The sequence below is a fragment of the Diceros bicornis genome, chromosome 19, assembly GCF_020826845.1.
Source record: "Diceros bicornis minor isolate mBicDic1 chromosome 19, mDicBic1.mat.cur, whole genome shotgun sequence".
NCBI lineage: Eukaryota > Metazoa > Chordata > Mammalia > Perissodactyla > Rhinocerotidae > Diceros > Diceros bicornis.
The window spans coordinates 3,756,637-3,775,505 of NC_080758.1; the positions used below are offsets into that span (position 1 = coordinate 3,756,637).

Consider the following 18,869-nt stretch of genomic DNA (forward strand, 5'->3'; position numbering starts at 1 on the left):
CCCCCACCAGCCTCTCTACTTCCCTCCACCCTCTCCCCGAGCCAGTCCCTTCCACCCTCCTAGGCCTCCTTTCTGGTCTGTTCCTTGAGCCAGTCTAGCCCTTTCCCTGTCACACCTCACTGCTGTTCCTCTGCCCAGAAGCCCCATCCCCCAGCTGGTTCCCACACACCCCTCAGTCCCAGCTCAGCGTCGCCCGCTGACATAGAAGGACCGCTCTCCCTCTCTTTGTCATAGAACTCCCACACACGAGCAGCTTGTGTATCTGTGCATGTTTGCTGTCTTTGCCCCTTAGACCTTGAGCTCCTCAGTGCAAGAACATCCCTGCTCTGCCCAGGGAGCCAGATGGAGCCCTGCATAGAGAGGGGCTCATCATTGCCGGGTCAATGAATGGGAACCCCAAAGATACAACAGAGCAGCACTGGCCATTGGGGAGATATAGCAAAGTGTCTGCCATGGAGAGGGGTGAGTACCGAGAGCCTGGAGGACCGGAGCCCCCACGTGAGCTGGGGAGGAAAAGAAGGCTCCATGGACGAAGGCCATCAGGACGGCCACGGAGGCTGGATGGGGTGTCCACAGGTAGGGATGGGTGACAGGACTCCAGGAGGAGGGAACAGCATAAGCAAAGGCCTGGAGGGAGGGCCAGGGAAGTGTTTGGGGTAACGACCTGTAACTGGGAGTTAGTGGAGCTTCTGGCTGGAGAGGGAGGTCACAGTCAGGATATGGATGCCATTAAATGGAAATCCATAGGCCCTGGGCAGCCAATGAAGGTTTCTGAGGCAGGAAGTATGTGACGGGAGACCTCCTGGGGATGTTAGTACCTGATGGATCAGAGGTACCGGAAGCAAGGAGATTTGTCGGGAGGCCAGGAGGAATGTGGCAGAGGGGACAGGCTCTGGGGAGGTGATGCTGACATTCTGTGTGACATGGCAGCTTAAAGTCTGGAGAGAGAAGGAGGAAGCAGAAGTGATGGTGACCAAGGATCAGAGATACACTGCCTTAGTCTGTCCCGGCTGCTATAACAAAATACCGTAGACTAGGTGGCTTACAAACAACAGAAATTTGTTTCTTACAGTTCTGGAGGCTGGAAGTCTAAGATCAAAGCACCAGCAGATTCAATGTCTAGGAAGGGCCTTCTTCCCGGTTCATAGACAGCTGATCGTTGCTGTGTCTTCATGTGGCAGAAGGGGCGAGGGAACTCTCTGGGATGTCTTTTATAAGGGCACTAATTCCATTCACAAGGACTCTGCCTTCATGACCTAATCACCTCCCAAAGATCCGGCCTCCAAATACCATCACATTGGGAGGTAGGATTTAACACCTGAATTGGGGGGGTGGGGCACAAACGTTCAGTCTACAGCACAGACCATCAAACAAATGCACATGAAACACGTGGCCAGTCAGGCTGATGTGTTCTGAGGCCAAGTTCAGTTTGGCCCATAGTGGGAAGCTAGAGAAATTTCTCTTCACCCCCTTTCCCCCCAACTCAGAAATCAATGCCCTCTTAAAACCATAAAGGAAAAGACTGATATATTTGACTACATAATATTTTAAATTTCCACATGGAAAAAGATACCGAAAAACATATGATAAACTGGGAAAATATTTGTAACACGTATGACTGACAGAGATAATATCCTCACATATAAAAACCTCTTACAAATAAATAAAAAGGACCACCAACTCATTAGAAAAACGTGCAAAGAACAAAAACAGGCAGCTCACAGGAAAATAAATGGCTCATAGACATATTTTCCTATGCTCAAGTCATTTCATTTATAATGAAAGACATGGAAATTAAAACTACAATTACACACATTTTCTTAAATTTTACTTAGACTAGTAAAGACTAAAATATTGATAATAAAGACTATTGATGGGAATGTTGGAGAACAATTTGCCAAAAGGTATTGAAATTTAAAGTGTACGTTCCCAAGGGTCTAGGAATTTCACTTTGAGGACTTCATCTGAACAATATATTTGTACACGTGTACAAAGGAATATGAATAAGAATGCTCTCAGCAGTATTGTTTGTTGTGGCAAAAGGCTGGAAATCACCTGAATATTCTCAGAAGGAAACTGCGTAAGTATATTATAATATAATCATACAAAAGAATGGTATGAAACCTCTAAAAAATGAGATAATAATGCATGAGTTGATAGGGTACAATCTCTGAGGTGGTTAGGTGAATAAATGAGGGTGTGGTACACATTTGTATTGAAATTAAAAAGTGATATACATAAAAACCATAGTCACCTCTGGGGAGAAGGACAAAGGACACTTTGGACCTAGGATCAGGGATGGAAAGGAGACTGACTTTTTATAGATTGTTCTTTTGAAGTGTTCAAGTTTTGATCATGTCCTCATCACTCCTCCTCTTAATTGTTGGCATTCTCCTCTCTCCTGAGTCTTCGCCATGGTGCACAGGGCCCCAACCAGCTTCCATCCAACTTCTAACTCCATTAAAATTTACTCTCAGCAGCCATGACTTAGAAATACTTTTGAAAAATCTATTTCACACTAAAGTGTTAATGACTCCCACAAATATCTTACACAGTAACAAGATTAGTGGCAGCATTTCAGGCACCAGTATCCTGCCAGAGAGAAATGTCAATGGATAGAAGAGAGCTACCTACAGTTTTCAAATCTCACTATGTAGGAGACCACCTGCCTGGTTCTTCTAAGAGGGAGGACAGCCAGGCAGGCGTTGGGAGCTTCAGGAAGACCCATCTATCTGCACTGTTGGGGTCACAACAAAGTGGCCTGCTCCAGGGAATGAAGGACTCCCCATCATTCGAAATGGAATGACTGGAGGTCAAAAGTAGTTGGTCAGCTTTCTCAAGGACAGCTTCACAGCACGTAGCTTAGCCACACGTACCAGAGACCTGAGACAAGCCCCCAGCCCAGCCCTTTCCGTGAGAGACAACTCACCATCTGGAGCCCCCTGCCTGGACCACCTCAACCCTGACGGATGGAGCAGCAGTTCTCAGGGGCTGTGGGAAAGGAAGCGAGGGGGACCTGCCATCTCGCTGGGCTTCGGTTCTCAGCCTTCCCGAGCACCAGAACCCTGAGGAAGGCTTGCTAAAACGTGGAGTGCTGGTCTCCACCCCACAGTTTCTGATTCCGTCAGTCTGGGGCAGGGCCTGAGAACGCGCACGTTAACAAGTTCCCTGGGGAGCTGATGGCCCTGGACCGGGGCACTCCACTTTGAGAACCACTGTTCTAGTCTATGAGTCAGAGGCTTCTGGTCCAGGACAAAGGCCACCAGGAGCCCTGGAGAACACCCCACAGGGGATCAAAAGTGTGGCTTCTAGTTCAGTCTCAGGATCCTGGCCCAATCCTACCATCAAAAATAACCAATCCCAGGATCATGACTCGACATTTTTAATCATGGCCTGGAGAGCTGGTGCCATGAGCACTCGGTCCGCTGAACAAGGGCTACCTGCGTGCGCAGCCCTGCGATCACGAGCCCAGGCAGGTTAGCAGAGTGTCCGAGGAGCCCAGGACCAAATCCCCACTCTCCCCTGACGAGCTGTGTGAGCGTGAGCCGCCCTCGGTACCCCTGAGCTTCAGGGTTGTGGTGGGGAGAGCTGAGGCAGCGATGGCCCTGATCGGTGCACCTGCCGTAAGGATTTCAACAGGACAGTGCACGGAGAAGCACTGTGCGTGGTGCCCAGGCCGTGCTGAGCGCTCAATAAAGCAGCTGCCATGAATAATACTGTTAAAGAGATGCCTGACCCGGCTTTGCCCCTAGCAACGTCCCGTCTGCTTGAGGAGACAGGACTTGTGCGTGTCAATTAGTTACATAATAGTCCTGCGTATCTGTGTGATTTCTCCGTCAAGCACCTTGTTCACAGTTTTGGCATTAATCAGCCCCCACCCCCCCAAGGGCTGATAAGAAGGAAGAATTGGGCAGAATTTCTGCCCACAGCCCCCTCCCCAAAGGAAGAGATCCGTTTCCGGCCCATAGCTGTCCCTCCTCGGAAGCAGGCACAGGAAAGCACGATGCTAGCCTCCAAGTTTGTTGAGTTCCACTTGTGACTTGCAGTGATTTCAAGTGGAGCTGCCCAGAGACGGTGCAGGAGCACTCCTGAAGCCCCGTCAGGTTAGGTCCCATGTCTTCATTCCTGGTGAACCGTCGTTAACTTTCCCGGCACAGACTTACAGTCAAGACAGTGACACAGAGAGAGGGCCCCAGCCGCATGGCTCTGAACATCTCTTAAGCTAAGGAGCTGAAAGTGGCGTTTCGTTTGAGCCTGAACGCTAAGGACATCCTGGCAGAAGCTCAGGTCTGTGAGCGGCCAGGGGCTGGCTGACCTTTGTAGCCGCCGGCCAGCCTGGTGCCCATACCCGTTACCATCGGCTCTCACAGAGGCTGCCTCTGGAAAGTAGTTTTCTAATTGTAAGCCCTAGGCCCAGGACCAAGGTATTTTTAGCCACTCTCCGTGGTGGCCAGGGCGCTGACGCTATGAGCAGGGACTTCAAGGACGGGGCCAGAGAACATTCTTGAACTGTGGGTCCCTGCTCTGGGCTGGGCTGGCTCCCACTGCTAATTGAGGACTTGCGTGGTTTCCCTCCTGACCCTTCCCCCAGAGCGCAGAGCTCTTCCTGACACCGAGGACAGAATTTAGCCCTGCAGTTCTGAACATTCGCAGCACATTCTCTTTTCTCCGTTAACAAGAGCAAAGGGACGCCGTTGCCTCCACGTGAAATAGTGTGGCTTTACAGACAAATGGAGACATGCACACTCTGACAAACTTGAAGAGTGGAGCTTGGAGGCTGGAGTGGACAGAGACACACTGGCCCAGGGTTCCGGAATCTTCAGCCCCCCATAGGCTTTCCACCTTCCCCATTTTTACAATTCCTCTTATGCTGAAACGTCATTTACGTGGATTCACGTTCTTAACCTATGCATTTACTTCAGCTGCATCCTAAGAAATACCATATATTATCTCATGGGTTTGACATACTAGTTATCCTTTTTTTCTGATATGCTTTAAAAGAAATTCGATTAAAATTTGTAGAAAAGAGAAAAAGAAACTCTTCCGTGTGCCTTTGATAAGCAGGGAGGAAACCAGTGGAGAGAAAGTCACACTTGAGAAATGTCTATTTACTGCAATCCCCACCGTTCACAGAGGAAGACTCATCACCAGGCCTTTGCACATGTTATTTCTTCTGCCATGTTCTCTCTCTCTCTCTCTCTCTCTCTCTCTCACACACACACACACACACACACACACACACGCTGTCCTGACTCCGTTTGCTGTGGTCCCTCACCTCCCCTTGCAGCCTTCCTGTGGGACCACCCATCATCAGTCCCCTCCTCGCTCATTCACTCAGAGAGCACTCAATGAACACCTCTACTGTTCCAGACACTGTTCCGGGCACTGGCGGTGCCCTGCCAAAGACAACAGGCAGCACCCTCTGGAAGCTTATACTCTTGCTAAGGGGAGCGTATTAAGTTTTCTGTTGCTGCCGTACAAATTACCACAAGTTTAACAGCTTAAAAACAACACAAATTTAACCCAAGAGTTTCTGTAGGTCAGAAGTCGCGGCCCAGTGTGCTCAGCTGGTTCTCTGCTGAGTCTCAGTTAAGGCCAAAGTCAAGGTGTTGGCTGGGCTGTGTCCCTTTCCACAGGTTCTGGGGAAAAACCCTCTTCCAATCTCCTTCAGATTGTTGGCAGAATTCAGTTCCCTGGGGCTGTAGGACTGAGGCTCTTGTTTCCTTGCCGGCTGTCAGCTGAGGGAACATCCTCAGGTTCTAGAGGCCTCCCACATTCCTTGTCTCCGGGTCCCTTCAAAGCAGCAGTGGCAGGTCGAGTCCTTCTCATGCTTCGAGTCTCTCTGAACACCCCCCTGCCTCTGCTCTCTTCTGCTTCCGTTTCCTGCACCGTCTCTCTCTGACTCCCACGAGAGAACACCCTCTGCTCTCCAGGGCTCCTGTGACTACACTGGGCCCACCCACGTGATCCAGGCTAAGCGCTCTATTTCGAAGTCAGCTGGTTGTTATTTAACCTTAATTTCACAAAAAGTCCCTTCCCAGCAATGCCAGATTAGAGTCCAATGGAGTAAACAGGGGTCAGGAATCTGGGGGACATTTCCCGAATTCTGCCATCCACAGGGAAGCAAATAATAAACCCCAGGGCAATAACAAACTCTGGAAGGCGGTTGAGGGAGCAGTTCCTCTGTGGGACTTTGCCTCCAGATTCCGTATCAGAATGGACCCTCGTTTGGGCCATGCCCCATTGCAGTCCTGCGCCTGGCTCTGGCCTCTGCTCACAGTAAAGATTCCACAGAGATTTCCTGCTAAACATGGTTATTGAGCACCATGAGTTCATTTTGCTGGGTTGTGAGCATTCGACATACTATTCTTTCTGCTCCAGGTTTGTTTTGATCAGGGGCAAGCGACGCCTGCCTAATTATCGTTGTTCTATTTTCAGCCCCCTGCAAGCAGTGGCTTGAGAGTGCTTGGATCGAAGGACACCGTCAACCCAGAGTGAAGGTTGGCAGGCCAGGCACTCGAGACAGTGGCAGCCCTGGCCCAGGGTCAGCGCTCTAAACACACATTTTACTCCACTGCTTAATATCACTTCTCTCAGCCCATCTGAGAGAGCAAATTTGTTAAAACAGAGGTCATTACTTCTCGGCATCTGGACAGTATTTAGAGTGGGTCTGCGTGGGACTATGGCAGGTTTCTCAACCTCAGCACTGCTGGCATTCTGGACTGGATCGGTCTCTGTCGTGGGGGCCGTCCTGTGCACCGCAGGACGGTCGGCAGCATCCCTGCCCTCCAGCCACTCCATGCCGGAGCCCCCTCCCCGAGCTGGAATGTCTCCAGACATGGCCCAGTGTCCTTGGGGCAAAACCCCCTGGTTGGAACCACTGGCTTATGGAATGAGCCTGAAAATCTAGCCTCCTGGAGCTCCCAGTTGATGCTGACTTCAAAGTCATTAAATTGGGCTCCTCCCCACAGGGACTGGAGAATATGGAGAGAATTTGAACTGTCGGAGATGGTTCGTTATGACAACGTGCACGAGGGTGACGACAAAATGATTCTTTTTTCTTTTCCCTCAATCAGTTAACGATTTAGTTAAAATGGAGATGCAGTCTCTGGATCCCATGGAAGAGTGGACCTCAGCGATATCGTTTTACAACCTAGGAACTGCCCGCCAACCCCCCCCCAGGGAAGGCCTCCGTCATGTGTTCAGATTTACGTGTGGATTTTCCCCATCGCCTGACGTAACATCCTGGAGAAACCACCTCTTGGTTAACACCAAGACCCTGGTAACACCGCCTCCCCGGGTATGTGCCCTCATTCAGCCACAGAATCCAATGGGCCTGATTTCAAAGTACAAGGCAACAAGTGGAGAATGAAGCTGGTGGTTTTTAAACACACATATTGGGGACTCCAATAGCCAAATGGGCGCCGTTGGCTCGCCTGGTGCAGCTGCACAGGGATGGCCCCGGGCTCAAAGTTTTCACGGGTCCCCTCAGAAACTGCCTCTGACCCAGATCTGAGCCCCGTCTCTCCGTTCACACCTATTCCCAACACAAAAGAGTATCACTGAGGCTCATCACTCACCCGCTTACCCAGGAAGGCCCTGAGTGACTGGCAGTTTCCAAAAATCAAATCCAAACTCAGAAGGATACTGTGTGGCCAAAGAAAAGAACATTTAAAAGGATCTGCCACAAGGTAGTGACAGCCATTTTTGAAAAAAATTTTAGAAATATATTAAACAATAATGCAGCATTATAAGTACAAAATATTCATTGTACAAGTATTTATTTGAATATAATGGAAAAAATCTGTTCAATGAATAAAATTAACCAAAGTAACTACTCTGAAGCGTTTATATGTCAATGTTTTTTGTATTATTATTATTTTTAAGTCATATACTTGGGTTAATTAGTACTAACTTTGGCTGCGAATGACAGAACACAAACCTCCAATACATAGTGACTTGAGTTTATTTTTCTCCCTTGTAAAAGAGTGGTGACCCAGGCTCTTATGGCCTGCCAGTATGAGGGACTAGGCTCCTTCTAACACACTATTCCACGTGGGGAGCCTCCATTCCCAAGTTCACCTTTCCATACACAGTCCAGCCTTCAGGGAGAGGAAAACGGATGGAAAAAGGCATCCCTGCTCTCCTTAAGGACACTTCTTAGAATTTGCTCATATGCTTCTGCTTCTGCAATGGGAGTCCCATGGCCCAGAACTTACTCACCTGGTCACACCTGTTCAAGGAATGCTGGGAAACGTAGTTTTCATCTGGGGAAGCCATAGCCCTAGCCAAAACTCAGGGATTCTATTTCTTAGGAAGAAGCAAAGAAGGGACAATGGGGGCAAGGGAGATAGTAGTCTCTGCTGCTGTCCACCCTTTGGCCACCCTCATGTCCATGCACGTCCTTCTTCTCACACATGGAACCACTGCCCCCTGCCCCCTGCCCCCTACCCCCAAGGATACAACTGCAAAGCCCCAGCCAATTACTGCATCTGGCTCAAAACCCAGGATCCCAGAGTAAAGCACAGTTCTCTCCATCAGTTATGGATGAGGCTCTTCATGGTTTGACAACGTACAAACTAAATAATAAGTTCCCGATCCCCAATACACCAACATAAGGTAGATGAGTAAGAACAGGATGCCTGCAATAAAAACTCCCATATGGAAAAAAGTAAACTGATAAACACAACCATCATTGGTCCATACACATGAGCAAATCCTGGGAGGCAGGACCAGTGAAGGCTCCCTCTGCAGCATCGCCCCCCGTGGCCCCTACCTTGCGTCCTTGCTATTATCTCCCCTGCCACACCTGACAGACGCGGGTATTGGAAGGCACGCCCTTCCTGGAGGCTGCTGGTTTCACAGTTTGCTTCTTGGTTCTCAGGTTGGTGGTTCCAAGGATTGCTTTGGGGTTGAACAATCCCAGGCTTTTTCAGACCAGGCTGTGGTTTCTTTGGCAAACCATTTTTTTCAAACATGGAAAGACTTCTGGTGTATTTGTTTCCAGTCAGCTCCATCTGTCAAGGCATAGTCTATTACCCTGAAGAGTCTGGCCTTTGCTTGTTGGCCTCCATGCTCGGCCGAGGTCTCCAGTCTCTCAGCATAATGGCGCCCACCCACCTTGAGCCATCTAAGCAATGGGCTTGGGTGGAAGGCAACATTCTTCAAAAGACTTTTGACACATGATTCACAAATTGGTAGGATGGGGTACTAGTTTTATTTTCTGCTAAGTGTGCTGCTTTGCACAAAACTACTCCAATAACTGATATCTTTTGAGAGACACAGCAGTTGCTGTTTTCAACCCTGCAAGGTTCTGAATTACCAAGCTCTTGGTCAACTTAGATTGGAGACCGCAGCCAGAGGGTGTCTCCATTAGCACAGCTGTGCTCCCTTTCATTCCTGCTCCCACACTGGCCGGCAGTAGCCTAAGTCCATCTCTCTCGTAGGGCTTGGCTAAAAGCAGTGAAAAGCAGCTGATGCATTTCTACATTATCAATTTCTCCTATCATTTCCTACTTCAATTCTTGCTCAGAACATGGGCTGCTTTTCAAAAAACACCAGGAGACAGTTGCTACCAAATGCTTTGTTTCTGCATGATAAGGGTCACCAGTCCTCCAACCCACAATATTTGAGCGCCCGCCACCTGACCACATGCATTAAGTCAATGCCACATATTTCAGTTCTGCTGCTTGCACCTTGCCTCTCTTGGTTCTATATTTTGTTTAAGATTAGATTTACCCGTGAGTGACAGAAAATTCGAAATAGCAGTGGCTTAAGCAAGATATATCTAATTCTCCCTTATTTTGAGCCCTGAGTAAGGTGGTCCACTGGGGCTCCATGGTGTCAGAGACCTACATGCCTTCTATCCTGTCGATGCACCATGCATCAGCTCTAATGGCAATGTCCAGGATGGCTGCCCCAGTGCCAGCCATTATATTCTCATTCCAGCCGGTTGAAGAAGAAGAAGAGGGGGAAGAGAGAGACACATCTCCACCCTTCAAGGACACCTCCTGGAAATTGCCTTCCATTGGCCAGAACTTAGTCACATGGCCATACCTGGTTGCAAGGGAGGATGGGAAATGTCACTCCCATCTTGGATGGCTGAAAATTCAGGGTTCTTTATTGAGGAAGGAGAAGCAACACATATTGAGGCAATTAGCAGTCACTGCAGCCTCATGCTTGTGTCAGATTTCAGTAACAGTGTCATTGTGCTGGGAAAAGTGAAAGGACTGTGTTTTTCCCTGTTTTTATAGCTTGAGAATTCTTTATCCTCCTCCTCCTTCTTTATGGCAGATTTGTTTGGCCTCCTACACACATTTCAGAGGAGAATGACTAGAGGAGGTCTGCAGTCTTCTGCCCACCTGTCGTCTTTGAGGGGACTGCTGCTACACCAGCTTCACAGGCACATAAAATGAGGTTTCCCGGGTCAGTGTTCCATTTGGGAAAGTTTTAACAAGTGAGGTAGCTTCTGCGGTCAGTAAATCATAAAAGTAAGCAAAATAAACACCTCTGATGAAGAGCTCCATAAAACCAATGAGATTGTTAACGCAAATGGAAAACCAAAATTGATGAAATGCAAAATAAATATTTAACTTACGAGACTGTGGATATTTTTGGACCGCTAAGTAATTTGGAGGCTAATGTTCTTTAAAAAATCACATTTTCCCAAAAATATTTACGGTTTCTGTTTTATTGCCTTCTTCATTGCCATTAGTAAGACTTGGTTTAGGTCACGTGTATACATAAATTCCACTGGAGGCTAACATTTTCACCAAAACCTCCTGATGCTGACATTTCTAATGGAAATCTTTTTAAGCATGTAGAGAGACTTGAGAATGAACTTGTAGGAAGAGCCAGCCAGCGTCCATGAGCGTTCCCTGCAGGCATCAGGTGGGGAAGGTGATAACATATAATATACACTAGCATCTGAAGGGAAAGGCTGATGTATCCTCTGCCAGGTGTGCTTCATAAACATGCCAACAGGGCTATTTTCTCCACTGGACACTAAACCCTGAAGGCCTGAGACCTATGAAAATAGTCACTGAAAAATATATATATTGGCTTCAAAATGCACAAAGGAAACAGCAAAATCTAAATTAATAAATGTCTAATTAAGTATCTACAAAATGTAACATTTTGTTCTCCTCGTTAACTGCTAATTTGGCGTTTATGAATTTTTTATGAATATAGTATTACTTTTGAAAACAGTTAGCTGGAGAGAGTCTCGTAATGCAAGAATTCACAAATCTGCACAACTGCTGAGATTTCATAACCTGTAGTAAATGAAATGAGTTACCCATAGCCAAAAGAAATTTATTTAAAATCTTTCAAAATTTGTATGTGTTTGTTTCTCACACAGGGGGTGGATATATCTTCACATGTTTGATACAATGTGGAGTTTCCAAAAAGAATGCTTTAAACAAGGGATCAGCACCCTTTTTCTGTAAAGGGCTGGCAAGTAAATACGTCCTGACTACTCAGCTCTGCCGTGGCAGCACAAAGCTGTGGTAGACAGCACATAAACAATGTACGAGCCTGGCTGTGCGCCAATAAAACTTTATTTACAAAAACAGATGGTGGGCCACATCTGCCCCATGGCCGTGGTTTTCTGACCCTTGCCTCAGAGTCGGGATGGTCTATTGACCACCTCCTGACTCATGCCAACAATTCAGACTCAAAAAGTATTCTTTTCTAAAAAATTACTTTTATCCTGAATTACCCAGAAAAGGTCCTAGACTCTCCTCTGAATCATGCCAGCACGAGCACAGCTCTTCTACACATTCACGTGTCAGACTGACATTCCAATGCTTTGGAGATGGTCTTTCTTCTTTTTCAGTCACCCAAAGCACTCGAGGATGAGTGAAGTAACTATGTCCAAACACTTGAGATCTCTTTACAGCAAATATTTGCACAGCTTCTTCAGAAAGAAGAGGAAAGTTTGAACCCTGAGTCAGCTAAAACTTACTGTTTAGTATAATACTTCACTGATTCGACAGCAAATGTGTGTTTCTCCTGATTTATCCCAGGGCATAAGAGGGCATTCACAAAAGTTATGCTCATTTGTTATATAAACTTTTTAGAATTTGGATGTAGACTTATAGATATCCAATATATACATTAAAGTATCCTGATAGCACTTAAAATTTTCCTGAGCCAGTCTCTTATCTATTACTCAGACAAGAAAAGTATTTAGAGGACACATGTCCTACTATTTAAATGTTTTTAAGATTTGTAAAAGAAACTAACCCCTCTCCCACACTTACACTAGCAATAAGTGGACAAATAAAAAATCAATTAAAGTTTGTGGTTTTGTTTAAAGATAAAATCTAAGGGGAACTTATTCATTCAAAGGCTAGTAAATTCTTTTACTTACATAATACACGCAAGTTAAATTATGTCCGTTCATTTTTTTAAGTATGCACTGCTTACAAAATTTTAATCCTAATCATGTCTCTCATGATAACATTATTTATTTATCCACTCAAAAAGTGAAACAGGATCGATATTTATTTTTTTAGATACTGATCACAAATGTTTTAGAAAACATTTCCCTATTTACCTGTTTCTTCACTTAAACTGAAGCAGAATCATAATTATAGAAATGTAAATAATCACTAAAAAAATCTATTTTCATTTTTCCCCAATATTACCTATTGTTGCCAAATTGCTGGGTAATCTATGGATTGTATTTTCATTAACCTCAGAGCTGGGCTGCTAATGGAAGCAAGGAATTACACATTTAAATTCACGTTTCTCTAGAAAATCTATCTGATAAGTCAAAATTTAAAATTTGTGTAACCTGCTATTTTGCTTTGGTTCGAAATGTCTGGTCTGAGAATACCAAAGCATTTGATCCAAACTCATACCTTATCCTCATCCTAGGACTAGGTGGTAATTTTGTGTGTGTGTGTGAGGAAGATTAGCCCTGAGCTAACATCTGATGACAATCCTCCTCTTTTTGCTGAGGAAGATTAATCCTGAGCTAACACCCATGCTCATCTTCCTCTACTTTATACGGGACGCGGCCACAGCATGGCTTGACAAGCAGTGAACCCCAGGCCGCAGAAGCAAAGCACACGAACTTAACCGCTACACCTCCGGGCCAGCCCCTAGGAGGTAATTTCTTTAAAAAAGGAAAAAAAAAACAAAGCCCTTGAATAGTGATTCCCCTCCATGAATTAGTCCACTTCTCCAAAATATGCATTTCTTAGGAAGGAACACCTGACTTGGAATATATTTCTTGAAGGGGAGCAGCCTTTGAACCCAAAGAGTCCAGCAAGTCAGACGGCAGCTCCTGTTCCGAGAAGGTCAGAGAACTGAGGGTTTCGGCTATTTCACACTCTCCCTCCTCAGCGTAGATGAGAGGCGGGTAGCCAGTATCATCTTCCAGCACGTCAACACCACAGAGCTTCTGGAGAAAAGCCAGGTAAGAGAAGGTAAAGAGAAGGTAAATGCCAGGTTCTTCGATACATGGTCAGTTTTCTCCAGGATCCATTTGAAGGACGCCTCCATGCAATATTAACGGCAGCAGGCCCTTTGTCCCCGGCTGCAGCAGAAGTTTCTACAGACTGAGAAACAGCATCCCAGCTGAAGGGAAAGATACCACCTTCATACTTTTCAGCTAATTTCTGAGAGGGAACTATGACAATTATGGCGGTACATGTCCTAGGTGGTGTGACGGGAGCCCCTTAAGAAGACTTGTCACCCCGATCTCAGCCTCTTACAATTCATTCTTTGGGGTTAACCCTTCCACCACCTGTGCCCTGATATCTCCCCTCTTGGTCCTTGCACCTGCTGTCCTCTTCTTGAATGACTGTCCCCACCTGCCAACCTCCACTCAGCAAGCTCCAGCTCATCCTTCAGGGCCCAGGTCATCTCTCTGAAGCCTTTTCTGGCCTGAGGAACTCAATAAATGTTGGTTGGATGGATGGATGGATGGATGGATGGATGGATGGATGGATGGATGGATGCGTGGATGCGTGGATGCGTGGATGGATGCATGGATGGATGGATGCATGGATGAATGGATGGATGCATGGGTGAATGCATGGATGGATGCATGGATGGATGGATGGATGGATGGATGGATGGATGGATGGATGGATAGATGGATGGGTGGATGGATGGGTGGGTGGGTGGGTGGATGCATGGATGCATGGATGGATGGATGGATGAATGGATGGATGGATAAATGGATGGATGGATGAGGTTAAAGGGCTTTTGCATATTTACCCTCAAATACCTCTAGGAGGGTGCTGTTGGAAATCTGAGCCAGTTACATCAACCTAGGTGGGGATGGGTTTAGCAAGAGTCTTCTAACCTGTCACTAGCTAACAGAGTTCCTGAGAGGATGAGCTAGGGCATGAAGACATTGAGAATCAAATGTCTCAGAGCCCAAGGAAGCAGGAGGTGAAGGGAAGGCCCGAAAGAAGAAGCTGAGAAGCCCTGGAGACCACCCACATCCCCAAGCTCTCAGCCATGGCCTCCCCCCGACCCCAGCAGACAGCTGTCTCCAACTTCATCTGTCTCGAAGGAGCCCTTCCTAGGCTCTCCATTTATCAGGAAACACTGTCTCCCAGCCCTGTGTCTACTGGTGCCCACAGGTAAGTGTGGGAATGCTCACCCATACACCCGCCCAGTGCCCGGGTCCACTGATTCAGGGACAGTGGTCACTGTGGCCATATACCACGGGGGCGGGGTGGGGGAGGAAAGGAAGCTCTGCCAGCTAACAAATGAATACACAGCTCTGGCCAAGATGTTATGAGTCTGGTCACGTCCCTTCAGTGAGGCTGAATAGATAATTAATGACGGACGTGGCATGCAGAGCCCAACAGTGGAGTGGAGTCTGTGCTGTGGAGGTTCAACTTCAAAACTCCCGAGGCTGACAGCACAGCAGTGGGTTTCTGCATCCTGATTCAGCAATTTTAGAGGCCTCATAAGATCAATAATTCATCATAAACCCCCAACTAAGTTAGAAGGCCCACAAGGGGAAGAGCTAGGCCTTCTAATCTGTTTTTTTCCTCCTCTCACACCACCAAGCACAGAGCTCCAGGCTTGCACTAAATAAATTCTGCCTGCCTGCCTGCCTGCCTGGTGGACAGAGGAGGATGGTCCTCAGCTGGTCCTTTCAGGCAGGGACCTGCATCCCCGTCCACACGGCCCACTTGGCACAGCTGTATGTGGGGGGTGGGGGGTGTGCATATGTGAATATGGATGGGTGAGTCAGATGCTATGTGATAATAACCATGGACTATATTTCTGCAGCCACTTCATCCGCCTGCGCACAGCATCACCCCTGATATGTAGTGGAGCTGTTCCAGTGCTCCTCTACAGATGGGAAACGGGGGCCCTGACGTTGCTCGAAGATCAGGCAGACAGGTTTGCAGTGGGTGACCTGTGCCCAGCCCTGGCTATGCATCCTCGTAGCTTTGCCACTTGGAGAAACTTCCCTGAGCCTCCTTTTCTGCTCTGTCTACCTCATCTGGCTGGAGTGAAGAATGGTTTGTTCATTCATTCATTCTTCAGCCACCACGTGTCAGGCACCAGTAATGACATGGCATTGGCCCCATGGAGGCTAGAGTCTGCTCAGGAAGAGATGGACAGACACTTCTCTCTGCGTGCCTCATTCCATGACTTCCTTACCAGCCGTTGGGCATGATGGAGCGTCTAGCAGCCGCCGTGACTCTGCAGGGTTTGTGGCCCCTTCCCATAGGTGCCTGGATTGTCTGGTTGTAGGGGAGCTTCTAGACTTGCAGAAAACCTCTATGGTGGTTTTTTGCAGCAGCCGCAAGGCATTGTCCGTCCTGCAGGGCTCAGGAGGGACCAAGCCCCTGGTGGCCTTTGGGCCTCACTGAGGCACGGAGCTCCCACCTGGGGGACTGCGACAGGACCCAAAGGGAGCTGGCACAGAGGAGACCCCAGGCAGTGACTCTAGACCCTGCACAGTCTGGTTCTCACTTCCTCAGGCTGCAGTGCCCGCGGCCCTGTCTGTCATCCACTCTGACAGCCAGAGGAGGGGTCGCCCAGGCGTGTCACCGGGTTTCACAAATGGGGCCACAGGAGGCTCTGATGAGCACCCAGACCCACTAGAGCAAGATCTGCAGGCTTGGGGCCTGGGGATTGGTGCTTTTCAACAAGCTCCCCAAGTGATTCTGACGTCCCCAAGCGCCCAGACCTTGGAGCCCAGCTGCCTGTGCTTGAACTCAGTTCTACTACTTTCTACAGCTGTGACCTTGGACGAGTCACAATTTCTTTGTCCCTGGGTTTCCTCATTTTATAATAAGGAAGATAATAGAACCAGCCCCAGTGGGTGGATGCAAGGACTGAGTGAGTTAATACCTTCCAATCCCTTAGGACAGAGTGTGGCACACAGTGGTTATTATACGCCTGTTTGCCAAATAAGATAAGTCTTGGCAGACGGAGCCCACCTAGCACTGATATGTATACTCCTTTGCGCTTATTATTTCACAGGTCTGAGCCCCAACTTTCCTGCAACATATGAGGTTCCTTCACATCAGAAGCGGCATCTGCAGCTTCTGCGTGCATCGCTCCCTGAGTGGGGGTGCACAGAGCTCGCCCCTCCACGGCACGATGTGTGGACTGCTCTGGCTCCTTCCACTTAAACCCCCCATGGGTTTGCCCAACTCCCAAATCACCTTTCTAATCCTCCCAAGAATACATGGTGGCTGTGTTGAGGGGCCCTTCCAGGAGATATCTGATGTTACTGTCCAATAATCCCCTTCAGCGTAGTCAACCCACATCTCTCATAATTTCACAGAAAGAGACCACTCCCTCTTGTCTTAGGTCGTGTTCTGCAGAAACAGCCCCTGGAATGAGGATTCCCATGCAAGTGCTTGCTATGGACTGAGTTGTGCCGTCTCCCCCAAACTCCTATGTCGAACCCCTAAGCCCCAACATGATGTATTTGGAGATGGGGCCACTGGGAGATGATTAGGGTTGGATGAGGTAGGGCCTTTATGATGGGATTAATGCCCTTATGAGAAGACACACCAGAGAACTTGCTCTCTCTTTCTTCCCCGTGAGAACACATCAAGAAGGCAGCTGTCTGCAAACCAGGAAGAGAGTCCTTACCAGAACCCGACCACGCTGGCTCCCTGATCTTAGACCTCTAGCCTCCGGAACTGTGAGAAATCAATATCCATTGTTTCAGCCCCCCAGTCTGTGATCTTTTGTTACTGCAGCCGAGCTGACTGATACAGCAATTTAGGAGGAAGGGTCCCCAGGTCAAGCCTGGGCTCAGGTGGGGAAGCTCAACCCACAGCTGGCGCACCTGACACAGGGAGGCCTTCCTACCTGACTCAGGGTCTCTGCCATCGTTCCTGCCCTCACTTCCAGGGGTCGTCTGGGCACCATGGGATCCAGGTATACCTGTGAAACAAGCAAGCAGAGTCCTCACACCACTGAGGAGCCCTCCTCACGGCTCTCCTGAGTCGGTGGTGTCTGCCGCCCAGCACAGATGGAGGGCCACCCCCCAGAGGGAGAGCTGTCACAGCTTTCATTGAGGGTGAGTCGGGCCAAGGGCAGTTTGCTCAGGCGTCACCTGTTTGTGTGGTGGGAGAGAGGGGAGGCCCAGCAAGGTCACACCTCAGCTGCCCGGGAAGAAGGAAGCCGGAGCAAGCCCAGCCAGCAGCCGGGAGCTAGGGCGTGGTTGCTGGCCGCTGGCAGCCTCCTCTGTGCCTTGTGCTCCCCTGCCTGCATCTCTTCCCGTGGTGTTAATTGCTCTGCCTCCTAACCTCGCACAGAGTCAGCTGCACCTCATGCTCAGCGGTGGGCCTGCTGCCCTTCACTCATTCACTCAGCGGGTGGTCATGGATCTGGGTCTCTGGATACTGGCTAATGAGTAGGGGTACAGCGGTGAGGAAATGGACTCGGTGTCTACCGTGTGGGGTGGCCACCAGGGAGCCCACGAATCCCACAACTGAATCATGTAAGTCAGGGCCACACTGGGTGAGGCAAGCAAGGCGCCCCCGGCACAGAACGTAAGGCGGCCTCACTCCCGGACTCACGCAGGTGCAGGGCCAGCACCCAGGGGCGAGGAGAAATGAGAGTGATGAGCGAGGGATGTGGAAGAGAGACCTCACTTAGTGGGGGCCAGGGAGGCCTCTCAGGGAGAGGAGGAACATGGGAAGGGAGCAGAAGGGCCACGGACGAGGGGGCTTTCCAGGTAGAAAGACCAGCAAAGGCATGCACCTGGAAGGGAGCTCGACGTGTTCCAGCCTGGCTAGAGCCTGGAGAGGGAGGGGGAGGCCAGAGGTGAGCAGAGGCCAGATGACAGAGGACCTCACAGGCCTTAGGGCTGCAGACTTTATCCCCAGTGCTATCGCAAGCTGTTGGGAAGGTTTAAACTGGAGAGCGAGATGGTAACGTTTGTGTTTTAAAACACTGGTGGCTTTTATGGCTGAAGTGACTTCTGATCCTCCCTGGGTTTAGGGATTACTGCAGTCCCAAAGACATATGTAAAAAATTATAAAGTCTGGGACAATTTTACATGTCCTTGAGGCTATATATCTATATACACACATATACATATATACATATACATACACACACCTATCTATACACATATCTATCTGCCTATCTGCCACATCACACCAAGGTGAATTGAACTAAACACACTTAGCCAAAGGGAGCAAGGTTTGGACCACTACAAATACGACTGGGGACCTGCTGCCCAGGTCCCAATGCAGGGACTGTGTGATTGGAGATGCTGTGCCCTCAGTCGGCCATCTGTTTTGGCTCCCACGGCTTCTCAGAGGAAGATCCTGGAGATGCAGGCCCTTCTTACAATGTGGCCCCTGTGCCAGGTGCTCGCTGGTCAGACTCGGTGGTCCTTCCCAGGCTGGCAGAAG

General features: G+C 48.6%; 1 protein-coding gene across 1 annotated transcript in view; it reads right to left on the minus strand.

Moving 5' to 3' along the window:
• Positions 1–11,299: 11,299 nt before the first annotated feature.
• Positions 11,300–18,869, minus strand: part of CDH26 (cadherin 26) — a 51,219-nt gene continuing 43,649 nt past the window's right edge. Inside the window, exons 17-18 of the mRNA XM_058563406.1 lie at positions 17,314–17,388; positions 11,300–13,411 (exon numbers count right to left, since the gene is read on the minus strand). Coding sequence (XP_058419389.1) covers positions 13,208–13,411; positions 17,314–17,388 — 279 coding nt within the window. The 3' untranslated portion in view covers positions 11,300–13,207. The remainder of the gene's footprint in view (positions 13,412–17,313; positions 17,389–18,869) is intronic.